Consider the following 14898-nt stretch of genomic DNA (forward strand, 5'->3'; position numbering starts at 1 on the left):
CCTGTACCATATTTTGTGTATTTGTTGATAAACACTTGGGTTGTTTCTACTTTTGTTTGTTTGTTTGTTTTTTGGCTATTGTCGACAATGCTGCTATGAACGTTTGTGTATCAATTTTTGTGTGGACCTACGTTTCTCTTGGGTATCTATCTGGGGGTGGCATTGCTGGGTCGTATAGTAATTCTGTTTGACTTACTGAGGAACCATCAAACTGTCCACAGTGGCTGCCACATTTTATACTCCTCCCAGCAACACTGCTCCCCAACCCCTCCATCGCTGTTTCAGGATTTGTCCCATCTGGAAAATGGAACGCCCACTTAGCGTCCCAGCCTGCCTATGCGCATGGACACAGCTTCTAGTTAGCCATGCTGATCTGCAGAACAGTAATAACCACAAATAGCAAAAGCACTAGGTGCCAGGAATTGTTATAAATGCCTTCTATATGTTTACACAGCTTTTTAACTAATATAACATGTATAAGCCTGGCTTCCACATTTTCCTGCTTGTTAGGGAAAAAAAGTCTCTTGGAAACTCCCCTGTCAAAGACTTTATACATTCCCAATTGAAACTGTTTCCTTCCATTTGCAACATGGAGAAGACAGGAAGCAAGAGGAACTGAGAATCTTTACAGAAATGCGTCGTGGAAAAGAAGACATGCGGAGAGCATATAAATACATATTTCTTCCCAATAAGCTTTGAAAATTTCTCCTTAAGTCAACGCTGCATTATAGGGCTTAATAAATTAACAACTTGTAAACATTTTCGTTGTCTTCCCTTTGTGATGACGTGGGACATTTTGGTGGAGTGGGGTGAGGAGAAGAAAGAAGGGTGTTAAGTGCATGTGATGAACACTCATTGTGCAACACAAGAATGAGACTTGGGGTGTGGTTGTTTCAAACAGCAGATGTAAGTGTTGCACCACCCCTGTAAACTCAGGAGTGTCTGCTCAGGATGTCCGGGGTAGAGAGTCACATTCCCCATCCTCGTGTCAGCCTAAGAATGTGTCTTGCACAACTAACCTCTACTCAATGCAATCATACTTTTGTTTTAGATGGTCACCTCTCTAGAGACACCAACTAAGATAATCAGTACACAGCAATTCAGGCAACCTCATATTCAATGACATGATTAATTTATTTGTATAATTCCATACTATTTTTAAAGGAATGACCTTGGGAGTATAAGAGCAATTTTTCAAATTTAATTGGACTCTTTAATAGTACTTGCTCAAGAAAAATATGCCAGTGATTTAGAAACACACATACCCCCTGGGAATTAGGGGGCAGGATATTGGAGAGGGGTTCTAGAACCTCACTCTCTTGATTCTCCTTCCATATGCCTAAAACACCCAATTCCTCAAGTGGCTCCTAGAGCCCATGGGAAAAACCACTGATCAAAACCAAAAGAAATTACTCCAATAGTTCCCACTCTATGTTATCTACTTGCTCCCATTTGTACATACCTTTTGGGGGGAAGTACAAGGCAAATGAGTGTCATTATGGGAAGTCAAAAAGGGAGTCACTGGCTTGACATATAATCAGATTAAAATGTTTTTCTTTTTATCCCATGTAAATACAAGACCAAACGGTCGGTCTTACCTGAAGGTGGCCACAAAGGTCACCGTGGGCCAGCCCAGGATAAAGGACCTCCCAGCACAGATGTTGGCATCCTCCACTCTGTCCATACAGTTGGCAGTCCACATGGTGTTCAGTGGTATTTTCTTTTTTATCTTAAGTTTTTTCTTATACCTAGAAAGATACCCAAACAAGACCTCTGTTAGTTTGTTTCATAAATGTTATGGGAACAGCTGTGCTCATCAGAGACCAGTTCTCACTGCTCCAGGGCACAGCATGCCTCCCTTGTCTCTATTACCCTCTGTGCCCAGCACAGCAAATGGTGACATGACCTTTACAAAGTGTGTGTTGAGCGAAGTCTGGCCCTAGGAAGGCCCTGAAAACACTTCCTCAAATGGCAGCAAGTGGCCATTTTTCTGAATGTTGAGTGTTGAGTAAAGACTATATATTCCAGAGCTTTTTAAGAAAACCATTAATTCATTTATTATTGTTAGAATTTGTTTCTTATTATATATAGTTTTATGGTTATTATTATAGTTAATTATTCATTTATGACTTGCTTACTTCAAAAAGTATTTGAGGGGCTGAACAAAGCTACCTGATACACGATTTATAAAAATAGTCATACAATTTTTTTGCTTAAGAGACACAAACCAGGGGGCGTGCCTGAGTGGCTCAGTCGGTTAAGCATCCAACTCTTGGTTTCGGCTCAGGTGGTGATCTCAGGGTCTTGAGATCGAGTCCCCATGTAAGGCTCCCCTCTCAGTGGGGAGTCTGCTTCCCCTCTCCCTTTGCCCCTCCCCCCGCTCACGCTCATTCTCTCTAAAATAAATAAATACATAAATAAATCTTCAAAAAAAAGAGAGAGAGAGAGACAAACCAAGAACAAAAAATAAACTTGGATCAGAAAGATTTTTTTTGGGGGGGGGGATCAGAAAGATTTAAAAGTTATTTTCAACCTTAATTTTAAAAAAAAATACTTTCTAGCCTTTAAAGCATAGGTTATTTTCAATTTCCCTTCTTAAAATTTTATCCATATCATTTTCCCTTAGATTATGGCTAAAACTGAAAAACTGTTAGCCTACAGATTGAGCCCAATTTAAAAATCATCAATCCATCCATCAATCAATCCCAGATCAGCGGTCAGGAGGTCTTATATGTGAGTGATGGATACTTCCCATTTCTCTGAGGAGTCAGAAGGTGATCAACTTTGTCAGTGGTGAAATTGCTTTTTGACAATTTCTGCCTAATCTTCTTTGATCTCTAACATGAAAACCACCATATTGATTGATTTGGTTAATTCACAACTTTAACTCTCAGGTGGGCTTGGGATTTAAATAGTTATAAGCCCTCTGAGGGATGCTTAGGGAACTTGGACACACCACTCTGGAACTCCTTACTATTCAGAAACACATGTGGAAACACTAAACTAAAATGAGATCAAAGACACCTCATGTGCAAAAATCCCTGTGACTCCAGTGATTCATGGAACAATTAAAGCTAAGACTCTCCAATGGGTTTTATGAAATAAAAATAATTTTGCTGGACGCACACTTGAAGGATAATCTAGATTCAAAGTTTATGACACAATGAATAAAGTCATCGGATAAAATCATTATCAGATATCAGATGTCTGATTATCAGATAAAATCATTTTTCTAGATAGTAACTCCAAAGGCATTGTCAGGGTAAAAATATATGGCTAATGGGAAAGATAGACATATATCTGTTGGTTTTTAAGATTTTTTTTTTTTTCTAATGTAGGTATCTGTGTGTATACAGACACCCAAGGTACTGTGTGGGAACTTCCAAATACATTGACCTGGAAAAAGACATTTCAGTAATTCTCTCCTTAGTTCAAGAAAGCACCAAGATTATCTACTCCAAACCAAGGAGTTATCCCAAAGCCCAGAGCATGGTTTCGACTGTCCTATCACATTTGGAGCACTTATCATATGCCAAGCACTGTTCTAAATATTTTATAAATACAAATATAAAAAATGTAATCCTCAAACAACTACACTAGGTGGTCTTTATTAGCTCCATTTTACAAATAAGGAAACTCACAGAAAGGTCAACTAAATTGCCAAAGGCAAGAGAGTTTGAACCCAGACAGCCTAACTCATGAGCCCATGTTTGTAACCACTTGGCCTCTGTGGCTGCTGACCTATCGTTCCATGAACTACCCTTCTCATGTTTCCTACCCTCACTCAGCCTCACTTCGGTCCCCAGAGCCATCAGGCTTTCTCATTGGATTATCTGGGGAGTGAGAGGATAAATCTCAAGACATTATATTAACAAAGCTGGTTACTAGCTTGGAAATATTTAAAGTTTATTACAACAAAGCTTCATACTTCAGTGGATTCTTCTAGGGTCTTACTGCATTTCTTCACTCTCAATCACTGACCCAACTGGATTATCTCAGTAGAAATTAGAAAGTATTAATCTAATGTAAACTGACTTGAGGAGGAGAAAGAACTGTGGTTTTTATTTCTAAAAATAGTCCTTTATTATATTTGTATTAACATGATGGATATCACTCTTGCTTTCTGCTACCTCAACCTTTATACCAGAAGGGAAGCCCCAGTGCACTGTGGAAATTTACAGGATTCTAGGGGGATTTCCCCTGTTCTAAGATAGGGGTATCCTTTTACAGATGTTGGGAGTGGGGGTCCTGTTATATTCTGTAAGTAATTCTTTGTAATTTCACGGATAATGAGTTAATAGTCATCTTCATCTTTTGACCTAATTTAAATTCATTTTTTGTTTCATTTTATATTCTTTAATAACTACATATGAGGGATGTGATGTCTAAAGAACTAAGTTCAGTCCCTTCCTTTTTGTAAATTCTTCATGGGCCTCTACTAGTATTAATATCTTAATATTTATCAAGCAGATACTGTTCTTAAAAATAAAGTAATAATTTTCTTTGAAAAATAACTTATTTAGTATTCTAATGAATATCAAAAGTAATAAGGAAGGTTCCATCTGACCTCAATTCTTGAGAAATTTCTGAAGGCGTATGAAAAGAATCCCCAAACAATTTTCACTATTATTAACATCTTGTACGACTAGAGAAATATAATTTCTTTGTGAAGAAACAAACATTTAAATTCCTTTTATTATTACACACAAACTAAAATTCACTAATTTTGACAGAATACAGAGGTAGCAATTAGTCAACTACTTACCCAATTTGTGTTAATTTCTATAGCGTCAACCTAAAGATGAGAGTTTCCAGCTGAAGCCTGCAGGTGAGCTGAGGTAAAACAGAACCTGGGTCACCCCAACCCCTTCTTATGGCTAATTGGAAAACGTAGGCCCTAAATTCAGATGATTAATTTGAACAGATTGATTCAGGGCATAACACAATCCTCCAAGAACAAGGATGACAGGGATGAAACAAGGTTGTTAATGCAGGAGCTATTTCTTTTTAGTTGTTTCCTTCTAGAAAAAAAAAATGTAAACTTGTCCAATATTCACAGTGATCATAAATATACCCAAATGTTTACTATGGGAATGTTCTCATGGTCGTTTTCTAAAAACTGTGGCAAAAACTTGTACGCGGCCACAGCATGAAGTGCTGCTCGTGACTGCTAGGGACAGAATTGTGTCCCCTCCCCCACTGCTCCCCACAGTCTTACCGTGAAGCCCTCTCTGCCAATATGACCATGTTTGAAGAGAGAGCTTTTAAGCGGTAACTAAGTGTAAATGGGGCCATCAGGGTAAGGGCTTAATCCAGTAGGATTGGTGCCCTTGTAAGAAGAGGGAGAGAGAGCTCTGTGTGTGTGTGTGTACATGCAGGCGCTGAGGAAACCCCACAGGGCATAGGCGAGAGGGCAGCCATCTGCACGCAGAAAGACAGCTCTCGCGGGAACCTGACCCTGATGGTGTCCCGAACTTGGACTTCCAAAAATCTGTGTTCTCTCTCTGTCAAGGGCCTTGGTTTTAGAAGCCAAATTCAAGTGCCTGAGATCACTTACATTTTCTAATATTCCAAATGGATGTAAAAAGTATATAAGATAATCTTTCAGGAGCTGAGTCTCTTAAAGAGAACATTATTAAATACATTGATGTAGATTTTGTCACATCATAAAAACCCTTGCGTAGACACAAAGACCTATCTCAAAAGCAATATGTGAAGAGGAAAAATGTTGCACTTCTTTTGTAATAGTGAACCAATCAAAATAAAAAATTCAGCTCTTAAAAGGATGCAGTTCTCTCATGGGGAAAGAACACTGCCTTTATATAAAATCTTTTCAGCAGAACACCGTAGGTTCTGTAAAACCCGCTGAGAGGTAAGCAGTATCCAGGACAATAAATGGCTCTAGTAAGAAAAGAAAGGTCTTCTCCTCTCCCTAAGTGCTATAATAATTACAAAGATGAAAACAAAGTGAAGGACAACCTGTTCCCCTTATAAATCGAATGTGAGTGGTCTGCAAGGTCCCAAGGAGCAGGAAAGGAGTTTGCTGTTTGTTAGCGTGTCTCGGGCTGAGCATGCAAGAGTAGGTGTGGCATGGTGTGGCAGGAAGAGTGTGGCCTTGGGATGAAGGCAGGCCTGGCTTGGAGTCTCTCCCACCATTTCCCTGTGGATGACAGGTCCATTCCTGAGACTTCCTCCATCCCCACTTTCATTTCTGCAGTCGGTGGATGGTAACAATACTGGCCTTGGAGGGCTGTGGGGAAATTACACGAGGAATCTGTAATGCTCCTCGTGTGGTCCCCAGCATGCATCCCACACATTTTAGTCTCCTGTACTCACCTTGGTTAAATAAAGGGAATGGTAACTAGTCTGCTTTTTTAAAAATAATGATGTGGCCCTCTATCAGGAGGAGCAGAGTGCGTCATACGGACCTCATGCCAGGACCTGGACAGTCTTTTTCTCTCTGTCCTCCTCATGACATCACCACCTCCAAGGCTACATCTGTAGGCAATATCACTCATCTCAAATATATTTTACTATTTCTGTCTTTGCCTCTGATTTTTTTTTTTTTTTTTTGGACAGCTACACTACCTTCATTTCTCAGTTCACTAAGCATTCTGACCTATTTCTTACCAGATACCAAGCAGATTGGAGTTGTTTACTCAACATAAAGGAAAGGTTGATTTCAATAATGAGAGAGAATCTAGGTGTTCATGGAATGTTGTATGAAATTCAGAAAAATAGAAATAATAGAAACAGCAGCACCACACGTAGAATAAAAGCCTGTACTTTGAAAGAAACGGACCTAATTTCAAATGTAGACTCTACTCATCACTAATATGGTGACCTGGGCAAAACCTTCAGACCAGCATGCCCCATGCTTTCGGCTCCCATCAAATCAGCCTTCCTGAGCCCCTCCCCCCAGGGGTCAGGTTGCACCCACGTAGCCTGCCGGTCCCTCAGCCTAGAAGGTTCAGGCACCTTGTCTAGGACTGTGGCTGCTTCTCATCCCATAGATCGAGTTTCAGTGCTGCCACCTAGGAGAGACCCTCCTGGACTACCCCTCTCTCATACGTTCCCATCATCTCCACACGGCCCCCTGTCTACTTTCTATCAGAAGCACTAATCACAATCTATAATTACCCCTCTTATTTTTGTCATTTGTAAGTTCCAGGCAAGAGACACACTGCTTGTCACATTCTCTATTGTATTCTCTGCAGGGGGGGGGGGGGGAGGGGGGCATGGCACAAAACAAGACCTCCATAAGTACTTGTTGAATGAATGAAGGATCCAAACATGGGCAAAAACAAAAGAAAAAAAATGTCATGTCTTCTTATGGTAAGGGTTAATGGAAATGTAACTTCGTGATCATCACAAGGGCACGTTGCTTAGTATACATACTTGGTATCGGACACCAGCAAGAAATCGCTGAATAAGAAGAGGTGCCGCTTCTGCCTCCTCCAGCCTCTCTTGAGCTCGACGGGGCCGTGGATAAGCAGGGTATGGGCGGCACCCTCAGATGATGTAGTGCTTTTGCTGCAGGCATCCACCTCAACAGAAGAGCTCTTCCTGCAACCCACCAAACACCACGGAGCAGCTAGTTACTAGTCAAATACACAATAGAGTTTTATGCTAAATGTCAAGGTTCGCATAACACCAAAATTTAGTCTCAACCCCGAAAGCAGAGCTCCAGAGCTCACATTCAGGGATCGCTGAGTTATAGAAAGCTATTGAAAGAGATGAGGTCGGACGTCTGGGTGGCTCAGTCGGTTAAGCGTCTGCCTTCAGCTCAGGTCATGATCCCAGGGTCCTGGGATCGAGTCCCACGTCGGGCTCCCTGCTCAGCGGGGAGCCTGCTTCTCCCTCTGCCTCTACCCCTCCACCCTGTTTGAGCTCTCTCTCTCTCTCTCTCTCTCACATGCTCTCTTTCTCAAATAAATAAACAAAATATTTTAAAAAAGGAGAGAGAGATGAGGTCACTTGGTGAATTGATGCAGATGGAGAACAGTTTCAAGGACAAAGCCCTTGGGCATGCCAACACTTAGACGTGGGGTGGAGAAAGCAGCAAAGCTAATCATGAGCTTTTAGGAAGGGGAGGATCAAGAGGTAGAGTGTATTACAAGAAGGCAAACAAACAACAACAAACAGGACAATTGGTGGCCTAATATAAAACAAAATGATACGGTGTGTGTGTGAAGAATTAATTACAATTTGCTTTCATGTTAAGATAAAAATGAAGACAACTGAAGATTCTGGAAATTTACTTATCTAAATCTATCTAAATCTTATCTAAATCAATATTCAAACTTGGGGGAAAAATTCTCAAAGATCGGCAAAAATACTGGAAACATCAAAAAGTTTCTAAACACAAGAGTTTAGCTATTACTTGGCTGAGCTCTGACTGAGCTCTGATAGGACTTTCGGTCATCATAGGTAAAACAGCTAAATTGAACAGAATGCAAAAGTTCTTTCATAAATAGGACAAATATTTTCATAGACCTGGGAAAATTCTCTCTCGTGGAGCCAAGAAAGTGTCTCCTCCGAGAATGTAAACCCTGCTCTCTTCAGCTCAGCGGCACTGAATCTTACGAACCTGAGTAGCCTTTCACGAAGCTGGTGCTGAAGTTACTCATTAGTGTACACGTATTAGAAGAAACAAAAGAGAACAACACTTCCTGTTATTGTCAGTCTGTTTTGAGGCTCAAAAATAGTATATCAAAAGACTACCTTCTGCAGTGAAGCCTTGAATGACCACCTATAAGTTCTGCATACTTTCTGAATGATGTGAACATCCTTTTGTCTTCAGTTCTCAGGACTGAAAATCAAGTGAGTCTACAGCACTAGGCAGAGTACTGTAAAATGCTTGAAGCCTGAGGATTCCATAGTAACCTGAGATCACTACCATTATGATGTCACGGATCTAAGGCTCATGTCGTAACTGCCAAACTGACATACTTGTTTCCCTGATTTGGCCTGCACGTTTTGATTTTTTAAAAGTAATCTTTTTTATTTTGAGATAACTATAGATTCATATGTATCTGTAAGAAATAATACAGAGAGATTACATCAATTTTCTACAGATAGAGACTTCCAGACACTTCCATCACCACAAGGATCCTTCCTATTACCCTTTTACAACCACACAAACTTCCTTCCACCTCCCCCACCTCTTTAATCCCTGGCAATCACGAATCTGTTCTCCATGTGTATAATTTTGACATTTCAAGAATGGTATACAGAGGGGATCATATAGTATGTAACATTTTTGTGATTTGCTTTTTTCCACTCAACATAACGGGAGAGTCATCCGGATTGCCACAGGTGCTCACAGTTCATTTCTCTGTGTCTCTTAGTAGTATGCCAGGATATGGCTGTATCACAGTTTGCTTCAGCACCTGCTGAAGGAATTCTGGATTGTCTGCAGGCTTGGGCGTTCACTAATAAAGCTGCTGTAAACATCTGTGTACAGGTTTTTGTGTCAGCGTCGGTCTTCTCTCCTCTGGGCTAAATGCCCAGGAGTCCAATTGCCAGGTCCTAGGGTAGCTGCTCTGTTTTGTTTTTTAAGACACTAACTGTTTTCCAGAATGGCTCTGCCATTTCACATTCTCACCAGTACTGTGGGAGTGATTCAGTTTCCCCACATCCACACTAGCATCCACACTGGCAACTAGTGTTGTCATTTTTTATTTTAGCTGTTCTGATAGCTGTGTCATGATATCTCACTGTGGATTTAACGTGCATTTCCCCAATGGTTAGTGATGCTAAACATCTATTTGCCGTGCGGACATCTTCTTCAGTGTGACGGAACCTACAGTAGTCTGTTAAAAACATTTTCCGTGGAGACGGTGTTCCCTGTCCACTAGAAAACTGACCATTTTACAGATGAGGAGGTGCTTCACGGACAGGTTAGACGCTTTCAATTCAAGCAGCTGCGACATAACATGAAGGATTCAAATCCAGCTGACTCAGGAGGTCACTCAGCTTCCTGTGAGGGCCCCCCACTCTTCTCACACGGACAGTGTCTTTCCTTTGACAACAGTGGAGGACTGAAATTTGATCCTACTAACAAAGTTCATGGTTTCCCTTATAGGCACCTCGAACAGGTATGTGAATCCCTCTCTTTTATTCCCCACTCGACTCTATGGGCCTCAAGGAAAGAGTCTATGTCTGATTTATCATTTTAATTCTCACAAACATTGGCACATTGGAGGAATTCAAAAATTCTCTTGAATGGGTGAATGAAATAGTTTTCTGGCATGGATGGATGGGGAAAAGGCATGACCTAAACCAGTCTCTCTCTCATTTACTTCATTCATTCAACAGATAGTGTTTGAACCTGTACTAGGAGAAAGACACTTGCTAGGTCTGGGCAACAGAGAGCCAGGCCCAACTCTCACAAAACCAGGATTTAAATGGGGGGGGGGGGCAGAAATTAAACAAAGAGTGTCATCAATAACTGTGTAACACCAGACTCTGGAAAGTACTGCAGAGAAAAATTAAAGAGTGAGATGAGAAATTAAAAGAGGGACCTGACACCTGATTTCAGTTGTGAAGAAGTCTCCTTTGAAGAGCTCCTTTAAAATGAGCTTTAAAGAATAATTAGGGATTGATTAGAGAGAGGAGAGAAAAGAGGAAGGCAGAGGGAAGGGACAAGAAGAGAAGTGTATTGGAAGGGAAGATACATTTTTCAGCTGAAGGGACAGAATGCGAATATGTGACGTTTCAGAGACATGGAAGAGTTTGCTAGTTTGGAGATACAGGCAGAAGGTACAGGAGCATGAAATATGCCTGAAAAAGTAGGTAGAGGCAAGAGCACAAGTCCTGGTAGACCTTTTAGACTTTACTGAGGCCTCTCATTTTAAAACCAAACTAGCACAGAAGTGACATGTAGATAGTGGCCTTCAGACTTTTCACCACTTTTATTTTTTTTAAGATTTTATTTATTTATTTGGGTGGGGGGTAGCAGAGGGAGAGGGACAAGCACAAACAGTGCTGAGAGTGGAGCCTGACCTGGGGCTCGATCTCACAGCCCTGAGATCATGACCTGAACCAAGATCACGACCTGAGCCGAGATCAAGAGTCAGAAGCTTAACCGACTGAGCCACCCAGATGCCCCTTCTCACCACTTTTAAAGGGACAAGTGCTAGTCTGGACATGTTTGATTGTATTAGAACCATGGAGGCTCATGGGGCAACACTTTCTGGCCTCCCCTCAAGCATCTGTCAACAGTTATTTAATGTAAAAATGTAGGCAAACTTATCTCTGCACCTTCCCCAATTCCCAGATTATGTCCCATTTCTCTGCCTCTCCCTTCAGAGAGGTTAGAGATTTAGAGACCAGGAAAACTCTCCTTCTAGAATCTAGTATCTGCTTATCAATACTGATATGCATCAGTCTCACTTGGGGGAGTTTTCAGGCACTCCCTCTCTAACCCCCAGAGGTTCTGATTCATCAGATCCAGAAAACCTGTATTTTGAAAAAATTTTTGAGTGATTCTTGTATGTAACCAGGATTGTGAGTTACTAATCTTCAGGAATTAATTGAGAAAGATGTAGTGTTCTGATTCTATCTTCCCCTTGTAGTAAAGCCAAGGAGAGAAAAGTTTTCTTAGAAAGATAAAGGGAGCTTTCCTTAGTCATGTAATAGTTACATTTACAGTAATAGCTAAAGCTTAATTTCTTCTAAAATACCATTGCTACTTATTTTAATTTGATGAATGAGCTCTAAATAGAATCACAGTGATAGGGTTTGTTTTCATCTATTTCATTGAACACTTAACTTTTCACCCTAAATATCAAATAGAAGAGATAGTATAAGGTAATCCTATGCCCATAATACCAATATTTTTAAGCATGTTGCAAAGACAAGACTATTTAAAAAATTTTTTTGAAGATTTTATTTATTTGAGAGAGAAGTGAGAGAGAGAGAGAGCATGAGCAGGGAGGGGGGTCGGGGGGAGGGGGAGAAGCAGACTCCCCTATGAGCAGGGAGCCCGATGTGGGGCTTGATCCCAGGACCCTGAGATCACGACCTGAGCCGAAGGCAGATGCTTAACTGAATGAGCCATGCAGGTGCCCCTAGACTATTTTCTTAATTCAATTTCTTTCTTTTAATTTTTTTATATTTATTTTATTTCAATTCCAGTATAATTAAGTGTTATTATTAGTTTCAGGTGTACAATATAGTGATTCGATAATTCTATACATTACTCAGTGCTCATCATGATAAGTGTACTCTTAATCCCCATCACCTACCATCCATCCCCCCACCCACCTTCCTTCTGATAACTATCAGTTTGTTTTCTATAGCTAAGAGTCTGTCTTTTGGTTTATCTCTTTTTTATTTGTTTTGTTTCTTAAATTCCACATATAAGTGAAATCATATGGTATTTGTCTTTCTCTGACTTATTTCACTTAGCATTATACCCTCTAAATCCATCCATGTTGTTGCAAATGGCAAGATTTCATCTTTTTTATTGCTGAATAATATTCCATTGTGTGTGTGTGTGTGTGTGTGTGTGTGTGTGTATCACATCTTCTTCATCCATTCATCTATCAGTGGACACTTGGGCTTGCTCCATAATTTGGCTACTGTAAATAATGTTGCAACAAACATAGGGGTGCATATATCTTTTTAAATTAGTGTTTTTCTCTTTTTAAAGATTTTATTTATTTATTTATTTATTTATTTATTTATTTATTTATTTGAGAATGAGAGAGGGTGAGCAGACAGGTGGGGGCAGGGGCAGAGGAAGAGGGAGAGGGAATCTCAAGCAGACTCTGTGCTGAGTGCAGAACCCAATGTGGGGTTCGATCCCATGATCCCGAGATTATGACCTGAGCTGAAACCATGTGCTAGATGCTTAACCGACTGAGCCACCCAGACACCCCACAAATTAGTGTTTTTCTATTTGGGGGGTAAATACTCAGTTATGGATCATATAGCAATTCTATCTTTAATTTTTTGAGGAACCTCCATATTGTTTTCCACAGGGGGCTGCACCAGTTGGCGTTCCCACCAACAGTGCACAAGAGTTCCTTTTTCTCCACAATCTTGCCAAAACCTGTTGTTTCTTGTGTTGTTGATTTTAGCCATTTGGACAGGTATGAGGTGATAGCTCATTGTGGTTTTCATTTGCATTTCCCTGATGATGAGTGATTTGAGCATCTTTTCGTGTCTGTTGGCCATCTGTGTCTTCTTTGGAGAAATGTCTGTTGATGTCTTCCGCCTATTTTTAAATTGGATCATTTGGTTTTTTGGTGTTGAGTTGTATAAGCTCTTTATATATTTTGGATACTAACCTTTTATATCATTTGCAAATATCTTCTCCCATTCAGTAACTTGTCCTCTCGTTTTATTGGTGGTTTTCTTTGCTGTGCAGAAGCCTTTTATTTTGATGTAGTCCCAATAATTTATTTTTGCTTTTGTCTCCCTTGCCTCAGGGGACATATCTAGGAAGATGTTGTTACAACCAGTGTCTGAGAAATTACTATCTGTGCTCTCTGCTAGGACTTTTTTGGTTTCAAGTCTTACATTTAGGTCTTTAATCCATTTTGAATTTTATTTTTGTGTATAGTGTAAGAGAGTGGTCCAGTCTCATTCTTTTGGATGTACCTGTCCAGTTTTCCCAACACCAGTTTTTGAAGAGACTATCTTTTCCCCATTGTATATTCTTGCCTCCCTGCTTGTACATAAAATCATGGGTTTATTTCTGGATTCTCTATTCTGTTCCGTTGATCTATTGTCTACTTTTCCGTCAGTACCATACTGTTTGGATTATTACAGCTTTGTGATATACCCTGAAATCTGGGATTGTGATACCTCCAATTTTGTTCTTTCTCAAGATTGCTTTGGCTATTTGGGGCCTTTTGTGGTACCATACATATTTTAGAATTATTTGTTCTAGTTCTGTGAAAAATGCTATTGGTGTTTTGATAGGGATTGCATTAAATCTGTAGATCATTTTGGGTATGGGACATTTTAAAATATTTGTTCTTCCATCAATAAGCATAGAATATTTTTCCATTCATGTTGTCTTCAATTTTTTTTCATCAGTGTTTTATAGTTTTCAGAATATAGGTCTTTCACTTCCTTGTTTAAGTTTATTCCTAGGTAGTTTATTATTTTTGGTATAATTGTGAATGGGACTGTTTCTTAATTTCTCTTTCTGCTTCTTCATTATTAGTGTATAAAAATGCAGATTTCTGTATATTGATTTTGTATCCTGTGATTTTCCTGAACGCATTTACCAGTTCTAGTCTATTTTTGGTGGAGTCTGGAGGGTTTTCTGTATATATAGTATCATGTCACTTGCAAATAGTCAAAGTTTTACTTCTTCCTTACCCATTTGGATGCCACTTATTTCTTTTTCTTGTCTTATTCCCGGGGCTAGGACTTCCAGTACTATGCTGAATACAAGTAGTGAGAATGAACACCCCTGTCTTGCTCTTGATCTTGGGGAAAAGCTTTTAGTTTTTCACCATTGAGTATGATTTTAGCTGTAGGTTTTTATATGGTCTTTATTATATTGAAATATGTTCCCTCTAAATCTACTTCGTTGAGAGTTTTTATCATGAATGGATATTGTACTTTGTCAAATGCTTTTCTGCATCTATTAAAATAATCATGTGCTTTTTATCCTTTCTCTTGTTGACGTGATGTATGATGTTAATTGATTTGTGAATATTGAATCACGTTTGCATCCTAGGAATAAATCCCACTTGATCACGGTGAATGATTTTTTAATGTATTGTTGGATTGGGTTGGCTATTATTTTGTTGAGGATTTTTGCATCTGTGTTCATCAGAGATATTGGCCTGTAGTTCTCTCTTTTTTAAAAAAGATTTTATTTATTTGCGATAGAGCAAGAGTGAGAGAGCGAGAGCGCACAAGCAGGGGGAG

At 39.8% G+C, this 14898-nt stretch overlaps 1 protein-coding gene across 1 annotated transcript in view; it reads right to left on the reverse strand.

Moving 5' to 3' along the window:
* The window catches only part of LOC135363127 (rho GTPase-activating protein 20-like), a 43328-nt gene that overhangs the window by 17751 nt on the left and 10679 nt on the right, over nt 1–14898 (reverse strand). The window contains exons 2-3 of the mRNA XM_064583816.1: nt 7399–7566; nt 1599–1748 (exon numbers count right to left, since the gene is read on the reverse strand). Of these exons, the coding sequence (XP_064439886.1) occupies nt 1599–1748; nt 7399–7566 (318 nt within the window). The remainder of the gene's footprint in view (nt 1–1598; nt 1749–7398; nt 7567–14898) is intronic.

Source organism: Mirounga angustirostris, unplaced genomic scaffold, assembly GCF_029215605.1.
Source record: "Mirounga angustirostris isolate CCGP_5_RB_7025 unplaced genomic scaffold, mMirAng1.0.hap1 SCAF_22, whole genome shotgun sequence".
Classification (NCBI taxonomy): domain Eukaryota; kingdom Metazoa; phylum Chordata; class Mammalia; order Carnivora; family Phocidae; genus Mirounga; species Mirounga angustirostris.